Source organism: Tripterygium wilfordii, chromosome 14 (assembly GCF_013401445.1).
Source record: "Tripterygium wilfordii isolate XIE 37 chromosome 14, ASM1340144v1, whole genome shotgun sequence".
Taxonomy (NCBI): domain Eukaryota; kingdom Viridiplantae; phylum Streptophyta; class Magnoliopsida; order Celastrales; family Celastraceae; genus Tripterygium; species Tripterygium wilfordii.
In genome coordinates this window covers 2147552-2175359 of record NC_052245.1, presented here as the reverse complement: position 1 = coordinate 2175359, position 27808 = coordinate 2147552, and the positions used below count along the sequence as shown (strand labels likewise).

Below are 27808 nucleotides of genomic sequence, written 5' to 3'. Positions count from 1 at the left end.
TCTGGGATTCACTCTAGAATTCTCACCCGCAATCAAAGGCAATTAATAATTCAAAATTCATATAAGATGGGACCTCATTCAGATAAATCTCTCTCATATTCTTACTATTCACTACTAGCTAAAAAGATAGCTCTAGACACCGAGAAATCTCAATAACCTTATTGCATATTGAGCTAACTTGGGCGTCTCCCTGAGATAGATCTCGGGAACCGTAAAGCTCACGTTTTTTATTGCGCATATACAAAACAATAACATCTTGATCCCTAATCCTATCAACTAATACACTTGCAGAAGCGAGTAATCGGTCCAAATTTGCAGGTAATCAATACCTATTCTCATGTATATATTAATCACAAATTCCAATATATCTAGAATGATAATTTAATTTAGGTTTACAAAATTAGGTACGGCCCCCTTCATCTTTGAACCCTAAAAATGGAGCAGGCTAGAATCCAAAAACTTAGAGCGAAAGGACTAGTCAATGTGTTTAAAAGCGACCCCATAATGGGACCCACCTATCATGGTCAAGCCCCAGTCAAACTGACTCCTCCTGCCCCCTTCTACCCCACCCCGCAGGTCCTAGCTGGCAGATTGAAAATGCTGGAAAAAGAGAGTCTCGTGACGTGGCGAAAACTTTTCGAGTGTCCTCTGTCGCAAAAGACGAATTGGCATTTGTATAAACCCAAAAGGACAAAACTGTCCTCTTCGCTCGGAAGATCCAAAAGCCCTGTTGGCATTTTCTGTAATTTCCGATGGATTACTTCCTTCGTTGATAAAAAAAAAAGGGTTCTTGCATGGTGACTTATATATGGCTCTAAACCAAATGAATGATGATTAGGGTTCCTAGCTAAGTCATGTTAATTGAATCTTCTCATGCAGATCAAAAATGAATGTTTCATTAGCACACAAATTAAAATAGGGTTATGATCGAGTTCTCAAGATCTTTGACGACTGTTAAGAAAGTTGCTTTTCTCTGGAACTCAAGTCAAATGCATGCCCTTCTAAAAGTATAGCTGACAAACCATAAAAACTTTGGTTTGATTGATTAACTATATAAATGTACGACGTTATGCTTTAAAAGGGGAGGGGTGTGAGGATTGGTGCCCTAAACCACGAATGTGGCCAGTGGTAGTCATCTTTCACGCACTCTCTCTCTCTCTCTCTCTTCTTTTTCTCTCCCTCCCTCCATCTCTCACTGATCACTTTCTCTCTCTGTGAAATTTTTGGGTTTTGTTGATATGTCAGTTTGAATGGATTTGCTTGGGCTTTTCTTATAATGGTATGCTTGATTACTCTCTACTCCCACCTCTCTCTCACATAGTACATAGTTTTCCCTCACTGTGTTTTAATTTTTGTGGGAGAATAAGTAGTAGTACTAGTGCTTCCAATAGTAGTTATAGATTTTCTACGTTGTATATATTCTCAAGATGTTTGAAGATTTTAAGGCTAGCAAGTGCAAAAATCAAGTTGGACCTCCTCACTAAAGGAAGGATGCTTAATTATACGTCTCTTGTTATCAATTTTGGATATGCAAGGACTATCCAATCCAAACCCCACTAAACCTATATAGTTGTTCTTGTCTTTGAATGACATGTTTGTTGCGAGTATATCTTTGATTCCTTCTCTTGTTATCAATTTTGGATGCAAACACTATCCAATCCAAACCATGAAAACCCCACTGAACCTATATACAGTAGTTGTTTGTCTTTGAATGATATGTTTGTTGAGAGAGAGAGAGAGAGACTGAGATTTTGTTTAGGTAGACCCACATTGGTTGTCTTTTGTCTAAATTATCAAAACTTCTCCAGATTTGACTCCATCAGATCCAAGTCTCCTAAAAGAGAGCAGGAGAGAAATAGATAAAGATTAGTACTCTTGGACCCCGTGAACTTTAATTTTTTCATGGCCCTCCTCAATCTTCTTTAGACATACACTTCACTTTCTACTCTCTCCCTCCCTCCTCTCTCGTTTAGCTAGGGAGAGTTACATGCACTTGATAATGGCTGATCAATGTGGCAGTAGTGGTGGCAGTGTAGTGAGGGACTACAGGAAAGGGAACTGGACAGTGAGTGAAACAATGGTGTTAATAGAGGCAAAGAAGATGGACGATGAGAGACGAATGAAGAGAAGTGGAGAGAGTAGTCAAGCAGAGAGATCAAGCAAGCCAACAGAGTTGAGATGGAAGTGGGTTGAGGATTATTGTTGCAGGAAAGGGTGTTTGAGGAGCCAAAACCAATGCAATGACAAGTGGGACAATCTCATGAGGGCTTATAAGAAAGTGAGAGATTATGAGAGAAGAATAGCTCAAAGATCAGGAGGAGATGGAAATAGTACTGTTAGTGTTGAAGAGTCTTATTGGAAACTTGAGAAGAATGAGAGGAAAGAAAAGAACTTGCCTAGCAATATGTTGCCTCAGATATATCAGGCTTTGGTGGAGGTGGTGGAGAAGAAAGGTGGTGGTGGTGGGTCATCAGCTTCTAATCCCAACATTTGTTATGTTGTTCAACCCTCATTGCCTCCTCTATTGCAACCTCATCAAGTCTCATGTTCAATTCCATTGTTACCCATACCACCTCCACCTCCTCCACCACCACCACCACCACCACAACAACCACCAATAGCACAACCAGCTGCTCCTCTCACTTATCATCCTCATCAATCATTGCCCACAGTAGGTACTTTCTCTTCTCTGTTTCTTCCTGTGTTAACGAGTGTACGTCATAAATTTTCAGTAGTATTGATTGATTTTGGTTCAATAATTTTCATGTTTTGGAGATGTGTGAAGGCTCAGAATCTGATACAAGTGAGTATTCAGACTCACCAGCAAAGAGAAGGAGAAGAGGAAGAGGAGAGGGAGAGGGAGGAACAAGTGGGACATCAAATACAAGCTCATCAAGTCATGAAGTGGGAAGTGCAATCTCCAAAAGTGCTTCCATAATAGCAGAAGCAATTGAGGCTTGTGATGAGAGACAAGAAAGAAGACAGAGAGATCTCCTTAGTCTCCATGAGAGAAGACTCGAGATTGAAGAATCCAAGAATGAGATCAACAGGCAAGGCATGAATAGCTTAGTTGATGCCATTAACAAGCTTGCTAATTCCATCCTTGCTTTGGCTTCCCATAGCAAGAACCAATCATCTTCAAAATGATCATAATATCCAACATAGACCAATTAGAAACTCTCCATTAATAATTAATCCCATCTGGGCTGCACATAATTGTCCATTTTGGACTTCAATTCTTATGATCAGGACTCAGGAGTCCAGGCTATTTGTTCAATATAACAAAAACTTCCAATGAAGTTAATTGTTTTAATTCCATCTGGGTCTCCTCCTCTGAAGCATCTAATTCTATTTGAGAAGTGAGAAATCTATATGGCTGGCTAGTATACATTTACAAGTTGTGTGGAACTTTGCATCAAATCTGCACCACTTATTCACGGTCTATTGAGAGTGAACAAAAGCCACGCGCCTTTCAACGCAACCGACGAGAATAAGGAAGAGTTTGTGTTACACAAGCAAACAGTACTTCTCAGACCGTTCAAAGGAGACCGGTCAAAGGAAATCTGAACTCTGAAGGATGGCTTAGTTCAGACTTCAGATTCTATAATTACGAAGCTGTAGACCAAAACAAAAGATGGGTCCTCTTCCTTCTTCTTCTTTCTCTTTATTTTCCACCAAGAATTCAGAAGAAGAAAGAGTGAAAGATTGAGAGAGGTCATTATATGTTGGCTAATCTGTGTAGCCTTGCTGTATTTTGCTGACAAAAGGGTGCACCACTGTACCACCAAAGTTGCCTCTCTAGTTTTTTCTTCTTTATGCAGATCAATAAGTATGACAGAGAGAGATTAGTCATTAGAGATTAATCCCTATACTGGCTATACAGTGCCCATTCCAGCTTTTCTTTCTATATTCTATCTCTTTCCCTGTTGTTCTCTCTTTTTGTGAGTGGTTTGGAGTCAGATTGCCCTGTTTGATTCACTACTCTCTCATCATCTCCATAAAGTATAAACCCACATGGATTCTTTCCTTCATTTTCTTCCTCTGACATGTATCAATAGTTTCACATGGTGAAGAAAATATTTGGGGGGGTTGTCAAGCAAAACAAACCCAAGTCCTACTACTCTGTCACTTCACTACCCCAGAAAACAGACCATTTTGATACAGAGGCATATGCAGTAGTCAGTTTTATTAGCTTAAATTCTTCCTTTGACTGATTGCAATGAAACAGCTCTGTAGTTTCTCCATGTTCATGATCTGTGTGCCGATACCTGTTTGGGTAATGAGATTTCAGACATCTGTGCATACTTATAGGTCCAATTTACGGCTATAATTGTCAAGGTACTTTGGATCACAGCATTGGGCTTTAATTCACAGCATTGGGCTTTGGATCAAACTTGGTACTTTGGATCGCAGTATTGGGCTTTGACAAAATAAAGTCCTCATTTTTTATATATTAAATTAAAGTTTTCATTATTATTAATAATCAGGATTACCTGGGATCTTACCATCAATATAAATAAATTATTACAATCATTAAGAAATGAAATAAAAATCAGAATAATCTTCACACAATTCAAAAACGCATCACCAGCTAATTTGAATTTGACTACACGGGACCTGAGTGGGCAAAAGAAGACCCGAAGAACTCTTGTCTTCATCCTCGCCTTTGCTTCTTTCTTACTCATCGGGTTTCTGATTCTCTTCCTTTCTTGTTGTCCACTTCTTCGCATAAAAACTCCTCTCTCGCTTTCACTGTATTCCCCCGTACTCTCACAAACCCCAAGGTTCTTATTTTTTTACAGTATAATAATAAGACATTAGAGTAATTCTCGCTTCACTCTAACCAGACTAAATTCCCTGGTTGCAGAAACCCTAGCTTGTTTGTTTGCTTTAATTGTGGACAAATACAATGGCGGAAGACTGCCCCACGCAACTTATCGACGGCAACGGGCAGTTCAATGTCGAGGGCCTCGAAAATTTTACGAGGACTACCGGCTTCATCAACTGTGGTCTCTCCTATGCCGTCGTCGCCGTCATGGGTCCTCAGAGTAGCGGTAGTTTTTCTTTTCTGGTTAATCTAAAGACTCGAACTTGATTATCGTCCGTTGTTTGAAGTAGAATTCGAGCACTTTGAAGTTTCGATCCTTATGTGCATTCTTTACAAGCTGTTTTTCTTATGCTTTTCTTTATTTGCTTAAGCTCGAGTTGATTGTGCCTGTTGATGGGGTGCTTTAGGTTGCTCATTTAAGCAATCAGTTTCTGTTACCTAATGCTCCGAGTAAATGTCCCTCTTTTCTTTTGCTCATTTATGCACAGGAAAAAGCACGTTATTGAATCATCTCTTCCACACCAATTTTAGGGAGATGGATGCATATAAAGGAAGGTTAATTATTTTAATGATTTTGTCCCTTCATGTTTATTTGTGTTTCTAAATACTGCCTTTTCTACTTTTGTGTTTACTTTGTTATATAGTTGACATAAAAATAATCGAAGTACATTGCAGGAGTCAAACAACAAAAGGAATTTGGATAGCAAAGTGTCTTGGGATTGAGCCATTCACAGTTGCTGTGGATTTGGAGGGTACCGATGGGAGGGAAAGAGGCGAGGTAATCAGCTTTATATTGATAATTTAGTTTCTTGAGTCTCGACAAAGAAATTATAGGACAAAATGTAGGCCTGGTTTTATTAAGGAGGAGTATAGTGTATCCCTTACTCAATACTTATGCACACTCACTCTTTGATATGATTATGGTTGCTCTTTTGCACTACTTCCATTAGTTGCATTCAAGTTTCAGGTTAGGAGAGGTGGGTAGATTTGAATTTGTTACTCCTTGATGTGAATTCACTTAACTAGAATTTTTGTTGATGATGGTCAATGTACTTCTATGGTGGCTCATGTATAAAAGAGAGAGGATATCATGGACCATATTCTTAATATTTTCTGGGTAGACTACTTTAGTGGAGAGCAACTTGGTTTGGGTAATGTTGGTAACTTGGTATGTTGGAAAGGTTTGGCAGAAGTCAATGGCATTGCCTGGAAGTTATTCTCTTTGTCCTTTATGATGTTTGTGGATGTGAATAACGTTCACGTGTACTGGAGACTTAATTGTGACATTTAAGTTTCTCAATTCCCGTTTATATTAATATTCTCCTGAAGTTATTTTTCATTTAGTCATTCAAAAAGAATGTGACTAACTTAATTTCGCAATAATAATGATGATAATAAAGAAATATTGACAATAATAGTGGCATCTATTGAAGTTGGGACATTTTACTATTTTTTGAAGCACTAAATTGCATCATAAGTAGTACTGTTTGTGTGTCTGCACGTATATTTTCCTGATGGTTGCTTGCTTGTTCATGTGTATTCAGGATTTGGCTTTAAAAAGTCCGCTAAACTTTGTGTGGATGGTCAGTTGTGGCACTGCTTCATGCTTTTCCCAGGAATTTAACCGCTCGTTCACTTTTTCAATTTCAGGAAGACACTGCATTTGAAAAACAAAGTGCGCTTTTTGCTTTGGCAGTTGCTGATATTGTACTTATAAACATGTGAGTTTATAAAATTTACTCTAGATAATATTTTCCAATCTTTTCTTTTGTTGACGAACATGGTCATTGCTTGCATCTGGTTGGATGTAAGGGTGGCCTTGTCCCGTGCTCTGGGTGGGCAGATCACTATGTTTGTTTCAATTACGAACTCCTGAGCCTGGTTTGAGATTGATGTAAGTTGAATATATAGTATCCTTTCACAAAATTACCATGCCAGGGTATAGTCAGGTCTCTGCTGAAGTACATTACTCCATATTATCATGTAAGAGTTAACTCCGTTTGATTTTATGGATATGTAATTTTTTCACATAATTTGTGAAGCTCAATGCCTGTATATTTAGCAACACTAATATATGTGATTAGAGAAGGTTGGCTAGGTGGTCTTGGCCAAAGACTGGGAATTGATATGACATGGAAATGGTTGGCCAATTTATCTTCTTCCTACAATTTTTATGGCAAATAAATAATCTGACCGGACGATGTTACAGTACGGCAAACTTTTCTCTATAAACAGTATCCATGATCTAAATGTCTGAGTAATGAGATCCTCCAGATTGTATTGAATGTTTTTTTTGTTACTTAGTTCGATGAAACTGGAACAGAATGACTGATGGTTTTCTTGTCATTTTTCTTATTGAATCAAATGGTCTTTGTTTAGTTTTATGGTGCATCTTGAATAATCTGGATGTTGTCAGATCAATGAGGCTTTACTTGGTGATCTATTCATTCTCTTAAAAGGAATATGTAGTTAGATGAAGCTAAAAGTGGTCTTAACACGCTTTTCTACTGCTCATGTTTTGGAATCTGTTCATGTTTAGATTTTAAATATATTTTTGAATATCACGCACAGGTGGTGCCATGATATTGGTCGGGAGCAGGCTGCCAACAAGCCTCTTTTAAAAACCGTTTTTCAGGTACCATTAGCACTCGTCTCTGATCAATATGTCTCTGTAATTTTATTGTACATGATGATGCATTACTTTATATTCCATGTGCAGGTTATGATGCGCTTGTTTAGTCCCCGTAAAACAAAGCTGTTGTTTGTTATACGTGATAAAACAAAGGTCCGGACTTACCTCATTAAATTTATTACAAGATGCTTTTTAGTGTCACTCATTTCAACCTTGTAATGCATTTTCTTCCCTATTAAATATAGGTATTGTTTTTATTAATAATACCTTTTCTTCCACATTAAATCTATGTATTATTTTTATTAATCATGCAGACCCCATTAGAGTATTTGGAGCCAATTCTAAGAGAAGATATTCAAAAGGTACTTTCTATACACATTTTTATCATAAGTAGGTAAAAACTTATCATTTCGTTTTCTTTAATTGTCATCATTTCTTCAGATATGGGATGCAGTTCCCAAGCCCGAACTTCACAAAAATACTCCTCTGAGGGAATTTTTCAATGTAAGAAATATTCTATCCCACTCTACTTTTTTTAAAAAAAAAATTCTTGGAATATTTATGCACAACTGGTGTAATCCTAGCTGTAACTATGCTTCAGCCCATAGCTTCATGGACAGTGGGAGATGTCCTTAGGAGATCAGGCATTGACATATTTCATGTTATTCCACCTCTCTTTAATTTAGTGTTTTTGGAGGTGTATCTTTGTGTTACTTGACAGTTACAAGCTTCTGTTTTGATGTCTGATCTTGAACATGAAGGTGGAGGTCACTGCTTTGTCTAGCTATGAAGAGAAGGAAATGCAGTTTAAAGAGCAGGTAGGCCCTTTTGAGAAAGCAGCAACTTATATAACCTCATAATTTGCATTATTATCATGGTTTTGACGCACTGAGATTGTTGTAGAATGTGTCTGTTGAATACCTTTTGTCTTATAAGTTCATGGTTCATCCCGCTTATTGGACTTAAATTTTTTTGACGGATCATAAGTTCATAACATTTACACCGATTTTTATCAATCCTTAATGTTTATGATAAGTATTTACTCGTGCGACTCCTTTCACAGGTTGCTGAACTGAGGCAACGATTTTTCCATTCTATATCTCCAGGAGGACTTGCTGGTGATAGACGGGGTGTTATACCTGCTTCAGGATTTTCTTTTAGCGCACAACAGATTTGGAAAGTTATAAAGGAGAATAAGGACCTGGATCTTCCTGCACACAAGGTTTATCTTATGATTCTGCATGTAAAGCAGTAATTGTGTTGCTTTTCAAACTAAATGTAAATTTCCAATTTTCTTTTATCAGGTGATGGTTGCAACTATTCGTTGTGAAGAAATTGCTAATGAGAAGCTCAAACACCTGGCGTTTGATGAGGTACTTCTTTTGGTTCTATCTTTTTCCACGGAAAATGTATCTGGTTAAAAAATTTATGATCAGGTGTTGCTAAGTAAATTTCTACAATTAGGCTTGGTTGTCATTGGAGGAAGCTGTACAAGCTGGGACAGTATCTGGTTTTGGGAAAAAGCTCAGTTCAATCTTAGAAACCTATGTTGCAGAGTAAGTACACTTGTACAGATGTTAGTTCCTGTTGATGCTCTGATCTACCTTGTCATAAGTTCTCTTTTTTTATCTGGTGCATTTTGCATTTTATGGTATGTCAACCTTTTATGTATGAATGCTTCTTCTGCAGTTATAGAGTTTAACCCAAGCATCAAAAGTTCAATTATGTTATATCTGCTTTTAGTTGCTAAATTTCATATCTCATCAGTCATCATTTGAGAAATATTGAAGTGATAATCTTCACCGCTTGCATCTCTCACGTTTTAGCGAAATCCAACAGTCCAAGTGCCTAGTTTCTGCTATAAATGTCCTAATGATTGTTAATGTCTTTAGATGAATAGCTTTTAATATTTTTTAACTAGAGTCTAGGGACAAACTATTTGTCCATCTTGATTGTGAATTTCTGATGTCATTCATTAAAGTAAAAATTCGTTTTCCACAGATATGACATGGAGGCAATCTACTTTGATGACGGTGTACGAAATGCAAAACGGCAGCATTTGATAACAAAAGCACTGGATGTAAGGCTTATGTGCTTGTATTGTAATGTTTTTAGTCTTGATTTGGTTGCGTTGGTGGTTTAGCATGGCAATTGATATGGAAATCATGTTTTTTTCTTCTGTGTTTTTTGTTTGTATGTGGATGTGGATGCTCTGTGTGTGTGTGTAAAAAAAGAAAGGACGCCTCCTAATTTGAGTATTGTACTAGCAAGTAGCAACCCTAATCAAAATGCATCTTTACTTAGACTTATGCTGCCGAGGTATGAATCGGCAGCATTTGATATCAAAAGCACTAGATGTATGGCTTACGGACCATATCATTGTGATGTTAGCTTGTATTCTAAGACTTGTGTTCACGATTCGGTTGCATGTCTGGTTTAGCATGGCACTTGATATGGCATTAATGATCTTTCTTCCTTTTTTTGCCGGTGGACACTGCTGCTGTGTGTGTGTGTGAGAGAGAGAGAAAGAGGAAAGACACCTCTGATCCTCATCAAAATGCGTATTTACTATAATTTTATGTGCTTGTTAAGAGAGTAGCAATCAAGTCATTGTAAGTTACTTTGATGTGCAATAAAATGAATTGTTTTGCTACATGTTTAATTTTCACCCACTAGCTTATTTATTAGTTGATTGAATTGACCTGTTGGTTACTGTGCAGTTTGTGTATCCTGCTTATACTACCCTATTGGGACATCTGCGTTCTAGAGGGTTCGAAAATTTTAAGACTAGACTGGAACAGTTACTGAACAGAGGAGAAGGATTTGCTGCTTCTGTTCGTAGCTGTAGGCAGTCTTGTATGCTTGAATTTGACCGGGGATGCACAGGTATAATGAGTATTAATCTCTGTGCTTGTCTTCTTGATTTGTTTATCTTGTGCTTGAGATAGAATTGTTCCTCTCAACTTCTTTTGTAAAGCATTAGAAAAGTGTTACTTTATTAAAATTAGTTGATGCCTGCAGCCAATACATCTGTCTACTATTGCTACTGGTTTCATTAATGTTAGCCAGATGTGATTTAGTGTACAAGCTTTTGAATGCATTTGACACCTTGTCCAGCCAATAGAAAGCTTTTCCTGACCGTGCATATCCAGTCTCACAGCTATCTTAATGAAACTTGTTTGAGATTTTCCCTTGGGATATAAAACCTGTCCTCTTCTAGACTGCAAAAGTATTAAGCTGCTATTTGCTGCCTAAGAGAGATGCTCACTTCCAGTCACCAAGACCCTTGAGGTATTGTGTAAGTTCGAGAGAGAAAAATCTGCAACAGTTTATAAAAAACGAAGAAAGAAAGAAGGTTTTCTGAGCCTGACCCCTGGGTTGAGGGACAGTGCTTGCTCCTTTTTGTTCCACTTGTTTCTATGCCACACTGGGGCACTTCTGTAATGTCTGAAGTTCCTATCGTTGAAAGAGGAAAATTGCCTCCTCGCTGCAATATGATGAAGAAAATAATATATGCACCTGGAATTTAGATTCTAACATTTGCCAGTGTCTGCTAGTAGTTAGAATTTTTTCCTCAGGGGTGGTCTGAGGAGGCCCTACCTTGGGGATATTCCACTTTTGAGGAGAAAATACAAGTGATTGAAACTTTCGGTAAGTGTAGGTTGCTTTATTGTGTGATTTATAACGTTGAGAAATTAGTGATGGCAAACATTCCACTTTTGAGAAGAAAATACAAGTGATTGTAGCTTTCGGTAAGTGGAGGTTGCTTTATCATCTGAGTTATGACGTGGACGATTGAGAAATTAGTGATGGCAAACATTGATCGAGTGCCAAATGGCCCTTCGCAGGATGTGAGCGGCTACTATATACTCTATATTTACATGATCAGGGTCCAAAGTAAAATACTTTTTGTTTGACTATGACTTGTGCTCCAAGAATAGTCACGCTCTATGATAAGTAATAAACTGTGGTTTCGTTCAAAAATTATGAGAACTATGCCAACATATTCAATCACTTGCTAGTAGACCCAATCCTTACATTTACTTGATATACTTGTACCTAGTTAGAAGTTTAAAACATCTTTTCTAGTAATTTACTTACCTAAAAAGGGGCATACATAACTCACAGATGCTGCCATACGACAAGCCTCTTGGGATGCTTCAAAGGTTCCGGAAAAACTTATTCGTGACATTGACGCACATGCTTCTTCCGTGCGCAGTGCAAAGTTGTCCGAAATCATAGCCAAACACGAGGTAACTTTTTTAAGTTGATTAAGTATCATCGACTTTAATTTACTCTCTGAAGATAACTTATTTTCAAGCTCTATACGTGTTTTAACAGTTAAATAACTCAATATTTGTACGATTCAGGAGCGGCTCTCTGCAGCTTTAACTGAACCTGTGGGTTCACTACTCGAAGCTGGTGGGAGTGACACATGGGCTTCAATTAGACGGCTTCTTCATCGTGAAACTGAAAATGCTGTATCAGCATTTTCAGCTTCTATGGTTGGTTTTGAGTTGGACGACTCTACAATTGATAGAATGGTTCAGAGTTTGAGGACCCATGCAAGAAATGTGGTGGAGAGAAAAGCCAGGGAAGAAGCTGGAAATGTTCTGATCCGCATGAAGGAGAGGTAGAGAACTGATTTGTGGAATGCATTATTGATTTAGTTTTACCATCACCTAGCAGGAAACTTCGTAAGTCTACCATAATTGTTGATTAATTTCTGGAACATACATCAGGTTCTTGACAATTTTTAGTCACGACAATGATTCAATGCCAAGGCTTTGGACCGGAAATGAAGACATTAGAGCAATTACAAGGAATGCACGCAATGCGGTAGTTTGCAAAATCTTTTGATGAATGAATAACAGGATATTCTTACTGTATTATAATGTTAATTTCTCCCGTTGTTCTTTAATTGCAGTCTCTTAGACTTTTATCTGTTATGGCTGCCATACGCTTGGATGAGAGGCCGGACAAAATTGAGAATTTACTTATTTCTTTGCTTATGGATGGATCTATTGCTGTTCAATCATCTCAAGATCGAAGCATAAGAACTCATACTGGCCCCCTTGCCTCAAGCACATGGGAGGAGGTATGATTGAGTATTGTTAATTTCTGTGTGTTTAAATCTCTATATTTCTTATCCAATTGATTTCCCATTAACGAAAAAATATGAGCTAGGTTTCTCCGAAGGACACACTAATAACGCCAGTACAGTGCAAATCCTTGTGGAGGCAGTTTCAAACAGAGACTGAGTATACTGTCACCCAAGCTATTGCTGCACAGGTTTATCATTCATAGTTTCCTTGCTCTTATGGCGCAGCACCATGTCCTTCCTTTCTGAATTTTACTGTTTGTTTTCTTCAGGAGGCTCATAGACAAAGTAACAATTGGTTACCTCCTCCATGGGCTATTGCGGCTATGCTCATCCTCGGCTTTAATGAATTTATGATGCTTTTAAAGTAAAATCTTACCTTTTTCTACGATTCACCATATGATTACCCTTAGTTATTTATTTTGTTCTTTCCCTGATCAATTACTTTGTTTGTTGATTTTCATGTGCTAATAAAACAGGAATCCGCTTTATCTCTTGGTTCTCTTTGTTGCATATCTGCTTTCAAAAGCTTTATGGGTACAGATGGACATTGCTGGGGAGTTTCGGCATGGCCCTGTAAGGAAACTAAATTTTCTTTGCATATTAGCTTTCCCTTTATTTGATGGGCATTGCTAACGCATATTGATGTTTGCCCTTGATGTATTTTCAAATTGTCACATTTTCAGTTTGTATTTTTGGCATTATCCTTTGCATGTTGCACGAGTGGCTGTTCTAGAAACACATTTCAGCACTTTTTTCCCTAGAATTAAATATCAGTACAAGCAGTAGAGGAAAATGGCTTTCCAAAGTAGCCCTGGACTGCAAAGCATGTGGAGCTTTATTAACCTTAGCACCCTGGCTCTGTCACTTGATTATTATATGATTAGTTTAAGATGTTAATGCTATTAATTTGGTTGAATTGGCATTTTCTGAAGCCATTTGTTCTTTTAAATCACCGGAATAACTTAGTGTTGAATAATGGAGTGTGCTGATTTGGTGGTTGCTTTTTTAGAGCTATCTTCAGCTCTTCACAATTCTTGTTGACAGTAGCTTTGCATGATTTGGAATCTCTATACACTTAAATGGTTAAGTCTCATTTTTTCTCTCCACTCTTCTGTGTTAGCAGTTGGCTGGACTGCTATCCATTTCATCAAGGTTTCTCCCTACTGTCATGAACCTTTTGAGGCGACTTGCTGAAGAGGCTCAAGGTCAAGGGCGTCCAACCAATGAAGCACCAACGGCACCACAGTCATTGTTTTCTCCGAGTTTCAAGAGTCAATCTCAGCCACAGAAAGTATCAAGTACAACCCCCGAGTCATCTGTGTCATCAAACCTTTCGTCTGGCGATGATGGTGAGTAGTGACCGTGGAGGCAGAGCAAAGAAAACCAAACTTGTCTTCTATGTAAAATTTATCAATCAGGTTATATTTTTCTTGTATAAGGCCTCTTCATGTTGTCTGAAAAGGTTGAGAAATTAGAGGTGAGTCTTCGACGAAAAGCAGATGATTCACATGTGATGCAGTGTATGTAACTATAATAATGCTGGGGTGTGGGTACTGCCCTATTGGGAGAGCATAGAAATAGACTGGATATTCAGGAAATCTGTAATTATACAATCAACTAAAGGAAAGTTGCATCATCAACCAGTATTCACTTCACTATTTTCACTATAGAAATATACAAAGGTAAATAGAAAGAGAAAATTGCTCAGAAGAATGTAGCAGATTGCTTGGTACCCAATAGCCACGCATGAGCATGGTGTCAGTTATTTCCCCGTTCTGCGAAAAGCAGTCTCGCAGTCTATCATCGGCAACGTATTTGGGCTAATTCTTCACGCATATCCTAGACCTGCACATTCTCAATCAAAACAAACGATCGCAAGTTTTTTTTTCTCGGTCGAGAATTTGACTGAAGCGAATACGGAAGAGTGGGAGTGAACTGAAACAACTGAGAAGAAATATAGATGAACCCACATCACATGTTGTGGTGGCTTCCACAGACCGCAAGGACTGGTCTTTTTCTTCTTCTACGGGGAAGCGAAAACAGTGAGTTACTACAGAGACAGAGCTGAGGCGCATAGACGGAAGGAAAGTTACGGGGAGGAGGCAGCAGATTATATAGGTTTTGGTGTGGCGAACCTGGTGGTGAGGCCGTGGTCTGGGTTTATGGGGAATTAAAGGAATGCCTCCAGGATTTTAAATTTTTCCTTTTGTTGTTTTCTCCCTCTATTTACTATTTAGCCATTATTTGTCCATTAAACAAAAAAAAAAGAGTTGATCTCTTGGTTGTTTGGTGAGTCTGGAAGTGGAGATGTCTTGGTCTTCCACCGCTCACAGAAGATCAACGGCTACAGTAGCGGACAACCCGCCCCCTCTCCGGCCGCGCCGCCCTGGACTCGATCCGGCTCCGAATCCACGACCTATATTCCAGGTTCTTGCTTTTGGACTCATAGTAGCCTTCGGGTTGCTGCAGCTCCGACCCGTCACCCATGTCCGTGACCCCTCCGATCCTTTTAGGAAATGGGTGCAATTCCAACCCAATTCTTCTTCCTCTCCGGTAAGTCGACCTTATACTTTTTTCTAGAATCAAAACATGAAAGAAAAAAAAAGAAGCGAACTTTCAATGTTTCTTTGTGTGAAAATATATGAGGTTAATTTTGGTGTTTGGTGCTTATAGTTAACTTCCAGATTCATCAAGAGTGATGAGAGAGAGGATGGGATGGTGCATATTGTGTCATGGATGGAAACTTTAGACCTTCGACTGCTTGCCGTTCTTGCTAACTCAACTCTCTCAAGTTCAAGGTTTGTTTTTAGTTCTATTGGCATACATAGGTTTAGGGGTCTTCATATATAGTGAAAGGATTAGGGTTTTCTGTTAATTAGTTCCTTTGCTTCTAGCTGTGAATCAAAGGTGAATCTGTTTCATGTATGTTTACTCTGTGGTTAACATATGCCAAAACTCTAAATGTAGAGTTTCCAAAGTAATAAAAATGACTCTGGATTATCATCTGATATGCAAATTGCCAAGTATTTGAAGTATTAGCTGTAGTATTCTTTGAAAATTTCTCAATCCTTATGCATATCATTAATAAATTTGGCATTTCAATGGTTTTTAGGGGTTATAAGTAACATTTGGAAGATTCTTGAACGGAGACATTTGATCACAGATCTCTTGAAATCCTTTCGGTTCATGCCGCTCTGAGTTGGTGGTACATTAATATTGTTCAACAGTCTGTATATTGTATTTTCATTAAGCACTTAACTTCTGATAGTTTTATTGGTTGACATCAATCTTGTCCCTTGGAGCACTCTGCCATTAGCTTGAAGCATTGAATATATTTAATCTGTTCTTCTGCTGCATTCTGTTTGCTATCTAGTTGGCCTACCGATTCTAACTGCTTGGCTTTTATTTTGAATTCGTATTAAAATATTTGGTTCACTCGCTGTAAGTTATCATTTGATTGCATCTCAAATCATTTGATTCATTCTCATGTCCTCTGATATGCGTGTTCCTTTCTGCGTGTGAATAGTACACTAATGTTGTGAATTCTGGATATATATAGATTCAGCTCAGCACTTTCCTCAATTTATTTTTTGCTTGTTTAAAATGCAGATATCCAGATCTGGTTTCCTTTCATTTCTTTATCCCTCAAGGGAATGAAGATAAAGTATCTTTTTATAAGTTGAAAGTATTGTTTCCACATTCAAACCTTGAAATTCGTGGGTAAGCTATTGAATGTTCAGTATGTTTATTGCATTTCCATTTCCTTGCCTTAGGTATTGATGTTATTGCCCGAAAATATAGGCAGGAGGAAGTTAAAGAGAGAGTTAGAAGTGCAATTTCTGGGACGCATTATGATGTATCCGATTTTGAGGAAGTAGTGCCTTTCATTATGCACGATGTCCTCCAGTCCTTGGGCAAGTTCATATATGTGTCTCCAAATGTGATTGTCAAGGTTGGTTTGATCTATTTTACATTCTGTTTTTCCTGTTAGAGTATAGGCATTTTTGGCCGATTTGTTTTTTTATCTTTATTCTTTTGAGGGGGTGGTGGTGAAAATTTAAAATTCTCTACTTAGAAAGAAAAAGAAAGAAAAGGAATGGACACTGACAACATGACGATATGAATTTCTGCTGATATAAGATTATGAATGAAGGAAAGTGATCTATGTGCACATGTAATAGATTTTGCATGTGGTGCAGGGTAAAGTTGAGCAACTTATCGGGGTTGACTTAGGCCACCATGCTATTGCAGCAGCTGAAGATTGCTCGAAAAGATTAAATTCATATTTTAATCTAGATGTGTTGAATGCTATTCAGAGATCAGCTGCAATGCCTTGGGTTTCTGAGACACCTTACATAAAGAGCTCCTGTCTGCCCGATCTAAATGTGCTTTTGATTGATGCAAGCAGACTGGAAAAGAATTTCATTCCGGCTGTTCTATGGTGGAGTAAAGTTCTGAATTTGAATGGAAGGTTTTACATTATCCTCTCTTTCTTTAAAATGTTGTGCTATTTTTTCTTCATTTTTGACTCCAGTTTGCTTAGCATGGTGTTCTATATGTATATATATATATATATATATTATTTTGAACAAAAGTAGACAAAATGATAACCCTATGTACCAGACTACCTCTGTTTTCTATGAAATATGTCAATTCTGGGTTTGTTGCTAGGGATAATTCACTAAGTAACAATGTTTTGGGAACTAAAAGCTCCTAACCTCTGGTTATGAAGTCGGTTTTTTCAGCAGAGAAGAAAAGAATGTTATTGTGTTTGTAATTTGCTGATGGATGATTGCAGTGGCACAAGAAACTTAGAAAAGGGATCCATGGAGCCTAATCTTGCTAGAGAAGAGTTAGGTTGGAGTCACATGGCCTGTACTTACAAGGCAAAACCAAAAAAAAGAAAAGGAAATGGGTTAACTTGTTTCTTAATTTTGGTGATAATTTGATTCAGAGCTAGTTGAACTGGATCTCACAACTAGAGTTTTTCTTTATGAGCTTCCTTCTTTCAGTTTAATGTTTACAAAAGACGTTGGGAGAGAGCAACTTTCTAACTTCCCATGGCTTATTGACGCAAGCAGGACAATAAAACCAGTCATTGCACTGGCACTTTACAGCAGATATCTCAAGCTTCCTGCTTCTTGGTTGGTCAAGGATCCATCATCATCAGAGTTTAATAAGAGCATGGCAATCCGCTATGCTAGACCCAAGGTTGTGTTTGGTGATTCTGGTAGCGATGCCACCTTACAGTCCGATCACGGTAATTTCTGGTCTCAGTTCCTTCCTCCATTGTCAGAAAGAATATTGAGCGGGTAAAGTTTTCACTTCAGTCCATAATGAAAAAAAGAGAAGAAAGTGGACTAATACGTAGCTTCACACGAATTCCTTCATTTGGGTTTTTCGATATTTTAGTTGTTTCGAGCATGAATTACAAAAGTGATGTCCAGCAATATAATTCAAAAAAAGAAAGTTTTTGAACCTTTTCTTTTGTTAGTCTGGGCTTTCTTATCTGCCATAGTAGATTTCTAAAGCAATGTGATTGTAACTGTTTTCAAATTACTCACATCATAATTCTTAAGGCAAGTCATCATAGCCCACTCCCCTCTCTTTTGAGTTGGCTGTTGAATGGTCAGAGGTTTATCAAAGTGGTCTGCAGTTCTGCTTTTAATCTGTTAAAAGATTTACTGCTGCCGAACTTATTCTGTGAAAAATGAGTTTTTTGGACTGTAAATTTAGTATTTTGTGAAAGAAAATGCTTATAGTTCTGCTGTTCTAGATAGAAAAATCTGGTTAGAAAGTTCATTTGGATGATCAATACAGGGTCCCATAGATGTTGATGTATACAAGGTCCAGTCTTGTGCAGTTCAGAAAAAGCAGTTCAGTGCTTTCAATGCACATTGATTTCAGCTTATTTATTTGGTAAGGTTCATCCATGCAAAGCTACTGGGCACTGTGGAGGTGACATCAAATATACACAAATCCCAACAATAAATGAACAACCACCCTTCGACTTGTTCATAAATTCTCCGGATTGGGAACAACAGATAATTATATTTCCAATGAGGGTGGGTCCTTCTAATGACTAAAGGCCAATGGGTATCTGGTTAAAAGCCAGTTTCATTGTTATGCTGACAAAAAAAGGCACAACTAAAATCCCCATTTTCTTCACACAGAAAATCTTGTAAGCAACCCTTCAATCTCCATACATCGTGCCGGCAATCCAAGATATATACTTTTTTTCTTTCCACAAATGATTCTGATCTGTTACAGAAATTTAAAACAATCATTTAAAAGAAATTCTAGACAGCTTAAAGGATACCCCATGTTCTAGTATAATACAGCATTCAAACAAGACAGAACTTTATAATAATAAACAAACAATGGAAGGTTCTATGGTATGACGTTTATGTTCTCTGTAAGTCTACAGAATACCATATCGGTTGTTACAAATGGCAATATATTAATTTTAATGTAATAAATGATTTGGTTGACTTTTATAATATACGTTGTGCTTTCTCCCACATCCAAATACATGAATTTCAGTTCTTTAATCCAGTAGGAATCGGGCAAGATTGACAAAATATCTGATTTACTGGTTCTGTTTAATTCTTTATCAGTGTAGTTTAGTTTTTTTTTCTTCTACTGATCCTCTGCTTTTATGAATGAATTTGTTAGGCACAGTGCTGCTTAGTATTATTAAAAGCATTATTGATTCTTTCAATTGAATAATTTTAGTGTTTGATCACAGGAGGAGAAATAGTGCAGCATGGCTATGTAAAACAATATTAGCAGTCTTGGTTTAAACTAGCAGTTACCATGTGCTTCTCCCTATTTTGATGCATACTTTTAGTGAAAGGAAAGTTTGGTTCAGATATATAGAAAGGCGGCATTGCTTATGGCAGGCCTGCTGGATCCAAAAAAGGCCAAACTTTTTGCATAGGAAGTCTCTCAAACAGCAATGACCAGTTCAGAGTAACGAACCATAAAGGGACTGTCAAGGAAAAAAACATTATTGAGTACCTTCAGCTAGATTCAATGATTGATTCCTTTTCTATGTGTTCTGTTGTTTGGTTTCCACAGTTGTATGTTGAAGAAAAGCTCTCATTGTTTAGCTACTATACTACAAAAGTCAGCTTGAATTTTCAGTTCTTAATATGATCTGATTGGGAGAAAGCTGCCTCTCTCTTTTGGTTGATGAAAATTTGAGATCTTATGGTGATGGAAGAGTCATCAAAGAGAGGAAAGCTGAGATGGAGCAATCTGTATTCTTTCTCATGTTTTCGACCTTGCATATCTGATCCTGCTTCAGTTCAGGAGCCTTTTGGACAGCCAGGATTCTCAAGGGTGGTTTTCTGCAATGAGCCTCAACTTCACCAGAAGAAACCATACAAGTACCCCAATAACTATGTTTCCTCAACCAAGTACAATGTTGTGACTTTTCTTCCCAAAGCTCTCTTTGAGCAGTTCCGAAGAGTAGCCAATCTTTATTTTCTCTTGGCGGCAGTGTTGTCCGTCACTTCTTGGACCCCTTTCTCTCCAGTTAGTATGATTGCTCCATTGGTTTTTGTGGTGGGGATTAGCATGCTGAAAGAGGCTGTAGAGGATTGGCAAAGGTTCTTCCAGGTAATTTATAGAATGAAAAAACACTTATTGTATTTGTTCTTCTTACGTTATCAGTTATCAACACTCATATTTCTTTAGAATGTTGTGTTAGTATATCTTCCACCATGAAATGAAACTAGTAATATTGAGTCAACCACAATTCACTATGGTTTTCCACATTTTGCTGCAAGATTCTAACATGCTTTTAGTCTTAGTGTAAATCTATTTTGGGTTTTACATATGTTTGCATTTGGATTACTTGCATATTTTAATTTTTCACTATGAAACCATACTCTAATCTGTCAAGAAGATAGATACTGTCCTGCTGCCTGTGATGGCAAGTGCCTATAGATGAACTGCAACACGGACATTGGTCTACATGGTTGTGCTATTCTGACATGAATATGTTTCCCTGGTGTCGAACTTTATGCTAATGTTTGTTTCTTTAATTTTAAGATAATTTAACCCCTTTGAAATGTTATTACAATCCCTGACATGAGAAAATATTGTTGAAATAGGTAAGAATTGTTACATTGAGAATACTTTGGAAGTAAGAAATTTTTTTTATTATTGGGTTCAAAAGCGATTGTACTTCTGTAGAATGATCGATATAGATGAATGTTGTTTTAAAATTTGTTCCTAAACCTTGTTTGCAGGATTTGAGTGTAAATTCTAGAACTGTTAAGGCTCATTCAGGAAACAGCACATTTGTAGATAAGCTGTGGAGAGAAGTGTCGGTAGGAGATGTTGTTAAAGTTAACAAGAACGAGTATTTTCCAAGTGATCTCCTTCTTTTATCTTCCAGCTATGAGGATGGTGTTTGTTATGTAGAGACCATGAATCTTGATGGAGAGACAAATCTGAAAATTAAAAGAAGCTTGGAATCCACACTTTGCCTAAAAGAAGATGAAGATTTCGGTAATTTTAAAGCCACTGTGAGGTGTGAGGACCCAAATCCAAATCTGTACACTTTTGTGGGGAATCTAGAGTTTGGCAATGAATCTTATCCCTTATGCCCTGCTCAAGTGCTTTTAAGAGATTCAAAACTTCAAAATACTGATTACATTTATGGTGTAGTTATATTTAGTGGGCATGACACAAAAGTTGTTCGAAACTCCACGCAGTCTCCATCTAAACGTAGTCGGATTGAAAGGAAAATGGACAAAGTTATCTACCTTCTATTCTCAATGCTGGTGTTGATTTCTTTGGTCTCTGCCATTGGCTGCACTGTGGTTATAAAAACTAAAATGGGTAAATGGTGGTACCTTGTTTTGGAGGATGATGATCCTTTGTTCAATCCGGCTAATCCGTTGGTTTCAGCAATCCTGCAGTTCATAAGAGCCCTTATATTGTATGGCTACTTGATCCCTATTTCTCTTTATGTCTCCATTGAAGTTGTTAAAGTTCTACAGGCCATGTTCATCAACAAAGATATAAAGTTGTATGATGAAGAGACGGGCAAGTCAGGTAGAGCCAGAACGTCAAACTTGAATGAAGAACTTGGTCAGGTAGAAATGATTTTGTCAGATAAAACGGGGACTTTGACATGTAACCAGATGGAGTTCAGGAAGTGCTCAATTGCAGGAGTTTCATATGGGGGAGATATAACTGAAATTGATCTTGCTGCATCTAAAAGAATGAACTTTGATGTTGAGGCCTATCGATTCAGCGTTGATGAATCTGATACAACAAGCCAAAGTTTGGAAATGTTTGAGTTCTCTGTGGGTGATACTAACACCAAAAAGGCCATGCTAGGTAGCAAAGAAAATATGGATATCTTAAGTACAGGAAACTTGAGAATCTCTGATGTGGGGAAAAAATCTGTTATCAAGGGTTTTAACTTCAGGGATGACAGACTCGTGAACAAAAAGTGGGTATATAGATCAAACTTGTGTGACATAACAATGTTCTTCAGAGTCATGTCTCTATGTCACACCGGCATACCCATTGAAGATGGACAGACCGACAAGCTAAAGTACGAGGCAGAGTCACCGGAAGAAGTGGCTTTCTTGATTGCTTCACAGGAATTGGGTTTCCAGTTTTGTCGACGATCCCAATCTGTGATGGCTGTTAAGGAGCTTGACCCTAGCTCTGGCAAGCAAGTAGAGAGGTAATCTTCATGTAATTATGTGTCTTTTGGAGTGATTCTTTGAATGCCCCTAATATTTTCATGCTGTTATTTTACATTGTAATACTGAATTTTGATATCTAAGCTTTATTCAGGGAATACAAGCTTTTAAATTTGTTGGAGTTTAGCAGTTCTCGAAAGAGAATGTCTGTAATAGTCAGCAATGAAGATGGAGAAATCCTCCTCCTTTGCAAAGGTGCTGACAGGTATGATTGACAACAACTCAGATTAAGCTGTTTGTGTGAAATACTACAATCGCATAGTGCAGTTACAAATACTGTCTCATCATTCCATTTCGGATTGCTCACTTTCAACGATTGTTCAGAAAAGCATTCAGACCTTTTGAATTCTGATCTCGTATTTTCTATTGGTTTCCTTTCCAGCATTATCTTTGATAGGCTTGCGGATAAAGGCAGGATATATGAAGAGGCAACAACTTCACATCTCTCAAATTACGCAGAAGACGGATTGCGTACCTTGGCCTTTGCTTATCGAAAACTTGAGGTTGCTGAGTATGAAAATTGGAATGCAATATTTACACAAGCAAAAACTACAATAGGTCCTGAAAGAGAAGAACTGCTCGAAAAAGTAACAGAAACGGTTGAAAGGGACTTACTTTTATTAGGAGTTGCTGCAGTGGAAGACAAGTTACAAAAAGGGGTTAGTCTACCAACCTCTCCGTGTGTCTCTCTTAAGAAATGACTGAAATCTGGAAGTTTAATCATTCAATCCTAAGAATGATTCTGTGCTCTATGCACATATCAACTACAAACCTTTAAGACTGTATTTTACTTTATCACTGCCAATTGAAGGTACTGGGGTTATAGGTAGAGTATACATTGACACATTAAGAGCAGCCACAATGTGTAACTTGCAACGCCAGGAGTATACATATGAGCTATTTTACCTTTGACTGACATACTTTCTTCAACTTAATTCAGGTCCCAGAGTGCATTGATAAACTTGCTCAAGCGGGGCTGAAAATATGGCTGCTCACTGGTGACAAGAAGGAAACTGCAATTAATGTCGGGTAAGGCTTGCAATCATTTCAGTGTTACTTAACTCAACATATGAGTAGTACAATGTTACAGAAGAAAATGAAAATAAAGGAGTGTAAAATTAACTGGGTGATAGCAGAAGCATGTTTCTTTTTTGGTTTTCTTGTGAATATGCAGGTTTGGTTGCAGCTTACTTCGGCAGGACATGAAGCAAATCTGTATAAGTTTGAGCAAAGAATCCGAGTCTAACAACCGAATAAAGGTGACAAATTACTCTAGTAGTTATTTGCATTCATGCTCCATTTTCATAACTGAGAAAATATGTTTTGTCATAACAATTCCGGGCCCCAGGTTTAGGGTTTGAATAAAAGTCTTTCCCATTCAGAAAAAAAATTCCGAGCCCAATACTTTTTACATTCTCTAGTAGGTTTCTGAACATTTATTCACAAGTACTAAGCATGTCAGTCTAACCATTTTATAGGAATTGGATACTTATTGGTTAAAGCATATGCTATTTTTAACGTCCACGATAAATGAGTTGGCAATGATAGGTTCTCTTCTTTTCTAGTTTTCAGGCTATGAAAGAGGACATATTACAGCAAATTGAAAGTTCTTACCAAGTGATGTGTGATGAAGACCACAAAAATGAACCATTTGCATTGGTAATAGATGGAAAAGCTCTTGAAATTGGATTGCGAAGTGATGTAAAGAACCAATTCTTACAGCTAGCTGTCAAATGTTCTTCTGTCATTTGCTGTCGGGTGTCTCCAAAGCAGAAAGCTTTGGTAAGGCCTACATTTCGTTTCCTACTAACTGACTTATGAACATAGCATTAAGTTTGAAATTTTAATTTTTAAATATTAGACGTTGAAGCATCATTCCTGTTCCGTGATCAATTAATCTCACACTACTGTTACACAAATGTCGCGCTTCCAGATTACACGATTGGTAAAGGAACACACTGGAAGGACAACTTTAGCAGTTGGAGATGGGGCGAATGATGTTGGCATGATTCAAGAAGCTGACATTGGTGTTGGAATCAGTGGCATGGAAGGAATGCAGGTAAGCCTTGTCATAGTTTTTCATCTTCAAGACATCATTTTCACATGAGATCCCGCAGGTTCAAACTGCTACTTCAATTTTTCTCTCACATATTCCCAAATTTTGTGTACAGAAAAAGAAATATAGTTTAATATACGAAGAATTTTCACGCAATCTTTGTAGGCAGTTATGGCCAGTGACTTCTCATTGCCTCAATTTCGATATTTGGAAAGATTACTTATAGTTCATGGACACTGGTGCTACAAGAGAATCTCGAAGATGGTAAACGTTTACTTTACCATCTGTGAACGAATAATATATTTGATCCCCATTTTCGTTTGGATTAATTAGTTGTTTTGTGTTTCTTGGTGTAGGTTCTGTACTTCGTATATAAGAACATAGCATTTGGCCTCACATTGTTTTACAATGAGCTGTACACAAGTTTCTCAGGGGATGTCTTATATGATGATTGGTATTTGGTGATGTTCAATGTGTTATTGACATCCTTACCTGTTATATCACTGGGAGTCTTCGAGCAGGATCTTTCTTCGGATGTTTGCCTCCAGGTATACACTCAAATAAACAGTACTGGCTCCGTACAACTATGTATCGCTTATAGTTTCTCATTCACCCATTTTCTCTGAAATATTAGTTTCCAGCCCTTTATCAACAAGGCCAGAAGAACATATACTTCACATGGGAGCGCATCATCGGTTGGATATTGAATGGCATCGTTGCATCTCTGGTCATATTCCTCGCAAACATTTACATTCTTTCCCCTGCTGCTTTCAGAGAGGACGGCAATGTTGCAGACTTAACTCACCTTGGTGCTATTACATATACTTGTGTAATCTGGACCGTCAACTGCCAAATTGCTCTAATTATCACTCACTTCACTTGGATCCAACATGTTTTCGTATGGGGTAGCATTTTCTTATGGTACATCTTCTTGTTTGCCTACGGTGCATTCCCGCTGAGATCCTCCAAAGGAGGATATCACCTACTCTCAGAAGGTATTGGACCTGCACCGATATATTGGCTTGTTACATTGCTTGTAGTAGTTGTTGCTCTTCTACCATACTTCCTGCACATTGTCATTCAACGCATTTTCTATCCGATGGACAACCATATAATCCAAGAAATGAAGCACTGCAAGAAAGATGTTACTGAGAAGCATATGTGGTTGAGGGAACAAAGAAACTCCCAGAAGATGACTCACATTGGCATCTCTGCTAGAGTCGACGCAAGAATCCGTCATCTGAGAGAACGGTTGCACCAGAAGAGAACATCTATATTTAGATCTGTTACCAATAGTCCTATATATAAATCACTGCTGACAAGGAGTCCATTGTTTTAGCTGCTAGACTGCATTTCTTGTGGTGTCCACATTATCTGCAAGGACTAATCCAGCTGTGTTGTTCAGCTTCTGAATTCTTTAATTCATTTAATCAGTCATCAAGTGAGATTAGTTCATCAATCAAAGATTCTTATAGTTGTCCATTAAGGAATTTTTTTTTGCGCAATTTTATTCAAGCATTTTAATCTCTTCTCCACTTGTTTGCATCTCTGTAGGATGTAACTTCTGTAGAATAATGCAGGCTAAGGGACAAAGTGGCCTTGGTCCAAAGGTGGCTAATTCAAATGTACAGAGAAGTGGGGATACCTTATGGACCAAATAGACAATTAATAATTGACACCTAAGCAAATTCCGGCGACCAACTGATCAGAAATGGTGAAGAGATGAAGGAGGAGAGAGAGACTGAGGAAGAAGATGATTCAAATTGTATATTCATTCAAAAGGGAAAATAATTACAACGGCTAGATAGGTCTTATGGTGCTGTAACAAAGAGCACTGTACCAACGTACAAATTGATATGACTAAAGAAATAATAGAATATTTATTTTGAATTTAAAGACCAATTGCTGGGTTATGTGAAAGGCCCGAACAGAATCAAAAGAAAGCCCAGTGCTTGCAAATAATAACTCCAAGGGAAAATTTAGTCACCCCTAAAATTTACTATACATACCCCGACATCCGTTGACTTTACGTTGACCATGACATTTTTTAGGGTTAGGCTCTTCACACCCCAAAATCACAATGTCTTGGAAGAATGCCGCATCCACCGGTAATGGCCGATCCCGTCAAATCAATAAATCTTCGATTTGAGTGTTTCTTTGGGACTCTTTCTTGCCTCAGTGCTTGCTTAGCTTAGGAGCAACTAGACATCTACCTAAAAGCCCTGTTTCCGAAGATTGGAGGGCCTGCTTGTGGTGAGGTTGGAGGGCTTGCTTGTGTCATGGTGGTGTTGGTGGGTGACTGGGTTCCACTCTTTCTTTCTAGATGCTGGATCTGTTTCAAGCTATTGGAGGACCTCTATTAACGACAGGGAGATGGGATGGAGGTTGGGTGGTTGATTTGCTTTCTACCTCTTGGTTGGTTAATGATCTTCAGACTCTTTACCATCCCTTTTCTTCTGTTTTGCAGGTTCAATACCCAACCTCGTCGGTATAGTCGAGGGCTACTTCTCTGTGCGCAACGGTGATATCTAAAATTGCAGGTTTGTTCAACAGTTCAATTAATTGGGTTCTTCTTGTACCTACTAGGAGTTACACGAATCCCTCACCGAGCTCAAGGGACCACTATCCCCTGTTTCTGTAATATGTTTTATGCTTGGGGTGTGTTTCTAAAATGTTTGAGATTTCATGTACTTTCGGTGTCTTTATAAAAGTTTTGAAATTCAACAATGCTAGGTAGCCCAAAATATAGGAGCCCAAAAGAGCCCAAAAGAACCCAAATCTAGGTGGTATGGTGACTGGACTGATGACTAGGTTAATGAGTGAGAAAATTTTAAAATTTTCAAACAAATACCCACTCTTACATCTCCTCTACATTCTGACGTTCTCTCTCTTCCCCTCTTTTTCTCTCTCTTTTTCTCGCTCTCTTTTCTCCCTCTTTGCCTGAACCCAAAGTCTACCCTCCGGCCACCGATCTGATACGCCGACCCATCAAACTGAAGCGCCGGAGCGTTATGACTCACCCTCAGCCTTCGTTTGTCGCCAACAGCCGCCTATTTCACCGGAATCTGAGTTTGAAGTCGTGGCAAAACAAAACTTTCGAAGCTCGATCTGACCACCATAGGCCACCTCTTCGAGAAGCACCACCACCGTTGGACTCGTCTTGTTGAGCTCTACAGGTTTCAGCCATTGGACGGCCGGAATAATCACCGAAATAGTTATTCCATTGTTTTTTTTGAGACATCTGGTTATTCCATTGATTTCGTATGTTGTTCCATTGAATCATCCCAATGATTTTATTGTAAGAAATATAGTTATTGAACAAAAACTTTATATCAATGGACTTGGGCTCTTCCATTGATTTTATTAGTGGATTTCGACTATTCCTTTAATTTTTATCAATCAATCTACTTGAGATTAAATACAGTTCTGAACCAGTGGAACAACTAAATTCATTGTT

The 27808-nt window shown here is 38.0% G+C and overlaps 4 protein-coding genes across 9 annotated transcripts; all 4 read left to right on the top strand.

The window, feature by feature from the left end:
* Positions 1-1999: 1999 nt before the first annotated feature.
* LOC120014418 (WASH complex subunit 1-like) lies at positions 2000-3258 on the top strand. The gene is made up of 2 exons (XM_038866364.1): positions 2000-2675; positions 2792-3258. Exons 1-2 carry the CDS (start codon positions 2000-2002, stop codon positions 3145-3147), a joined length of 1032 nt encoding a protein of 343 aa, XP_038722292.1. The 3' UTR covers positions 3148-3258.
* Positions 3259-4567: 1309 nt separating this feature from the next.
* On the top strand, positions 4568-14207 carry LOC120014346 (protein ROOT HAIR DEFECTIVE 3 homolog 2-like). Of its 4 annotated transcripts, none has more exons than XM_038866274.1 (23): positions 4568-4688; positions 4868-5054; positions 5317-5383; positions 5504-5606; positions 6479-6549; positions 7400-7463; positions 7548-7613; positions 7775-7822; positions 7902-7964; positions 8222-8278; positions 8524-8682; positions 8765-8833; positions 8925-9016; positions 9462-9540; positions 10181-10346; positions 11589-11713; positions 11831-12093; positions 12203-12299; positions 12388-12558; positions 12648-12752; positions 12834-12928; positions 13041-13137; positions 13688-14207. In XM_038866274.1, the coding sequence occupies exons 2-23, from the start codon at positions 4910-4912 to the stop codon at positions 13919-13921; spliced, it is 2436 nt and encodes an 811-aa protein (XP_038722202.1). In that variant the 5' UTR covers positions 4568-4688; positions 4868-4909; the 3' UTR covers positions 13922-14207. The 4 variants fall into 4 exon arrangements, with proteins under 4 accessions (XP_038722202.1, XP_038722200.1, XP_038722199.1 ...); XM_038866272.1 differs by having other exon boundaries at positions 4596-4754; XM_038866271.1 differs by having other exon boundaries at positions 4600-4784.
* A 158-nt stretch (positions 14208-14365) lies between these two features.
* LOC120014347 lies at positions 14366-18057 on the top strand. 3 transcript variants are annotated; one of them, XM_038866276.1, is made up of 6 exons: positions 14366-15117; positions 15238-15362; positions 16174-16284; positions 16366-16516; positions 16764-17035; positions 17646-18057. In XM_038866276.1, the coding sequence occupies exons 1-6, from the start codon at positions 14872-14874 to the stop codon at positions 17878-17880; spliced, it is 1140 nt and encodes a 379-aa protein (XP_038722204.1). In that variant the 5' UTR covers positions 14366-14871; the 3' UTR covers positions 17881-18057. The 3 variants fall into 3 exon arrangements, with proteins under 3 accessions (XP_038722204.1, XP_038722203.1, XP_038722205.1); XM_038866275.1 differs by having other exon boundaries at positions 17577-18043; XM_038866277.1 differs by lacking the exon at positions 17646-18057 and adding an exon at positions 17363-17546.
* Positions 18058-18301: 244 nt separating this feature from the next.
* On the top strand, positions 18302-25884 carry LOC120014345 (probable phospholipid-transporting ATPase 4). The gene is made up of 11 exons (XM_038866268.1): positions 18302-20187; positions 20823-22276; positions 22390-22500; positions 22678-22954; positions 23236-23324; positions 23470-23554; positions 23868-24077; positions 24229-24354; positions 24517-24615; positions 24708-24899; positions 24986-25884. Exons 1-11 carry the CDS (start codon positions 19777-19779, stop codon positions 25688-25690), a joined length of 3759 nt encoding a protein of 1252 aa, XP_038722196.1. The 5' UTR covers positions 18302-19776; the 3' UTR covers positions 25691-25884.
* The last annotated feature ends 1924 nt before the right edge of the window (positions 25885-27808 follow it).

Bases quoted from the DNA above. Each gene is read 5' to 3' on its own strand.
- LOC120014418 (XM_038866364.1), top strand. From the start codon at position 2,000: ATGGCTGATCAATGTGGCAGTAGTGGTGGCAGTGTAGTGAGGGACTAC. The intron at 2,676-2,791 runs GTACTTTCTCTT...GTGAAGGCTCAG, and splicing joins TCAATCATTGCCCACAGTAG to AATCTGATACAAGTGAGTAT.
- LOC120014346 (XM_038866274.1), top strand. From the start codon at position 4,910: ATGGCGGAAGACTGCCCCACGCAACTTATCGACGGCAACGGGCAGTTC. The intron at 8,279-8,523 runs GTAGGCCCTTTT...CTCCTTTCACAG, and splicing joins AAATGCAGTTTAAAGAGCAG to GTTGCTGAACTGAGGCAACG. The intron at 11,714-11,830 runs GTAACTTTTTTA...TGTACGATTCAG, and splicing joins AAATCATAGCCAAACACGAG to GAGCGGCTCTCTGCAGCTTT.
- LOC120014347 (XM_038866275.1), top strand. From the start codon at position 14,872: ATGTCTTGGTCTTCCACCGCTCACAGAAGATCAACGGCTACAGTAGCG. The intron at 15,118-15,237 runs GTAAGTCGACCT...TGGTGCTTATAG, and splicing joins CCAATTCTTCTTCCTCTCCG to TTAACTTCCAGATTCATCAA. The intron at 16,285-16,365 runs GTAAGCTATTGA...CCGAAAATATAG, and splicing joins TCAAACCTTGAAATTCGTGG to GCAGGAGGAAGTTAAAGAGA.
- LOC120014345 (XM_038866268.1), top strand. From the start codon at position 19,777: ATGGTGATGGAAGAGTCATCAAAGAGAGGAAAGCTGAGATGGAGCAAT. The intron at 23,555-23,867 runs GTGACAAATTAC...TCTAGTTTTCAG, and splicing joins AGTCTAACAACCGAATAAAG to GCTATGAAAGAGGACATATT. The intron at 24,355-24,516 runs GTAAGCCTTGTC...CAATCTTTGTAG, and splicing joins GTGGCATGGAAGGAATGCAG to GCAGTTATGGCCAGTGACTT.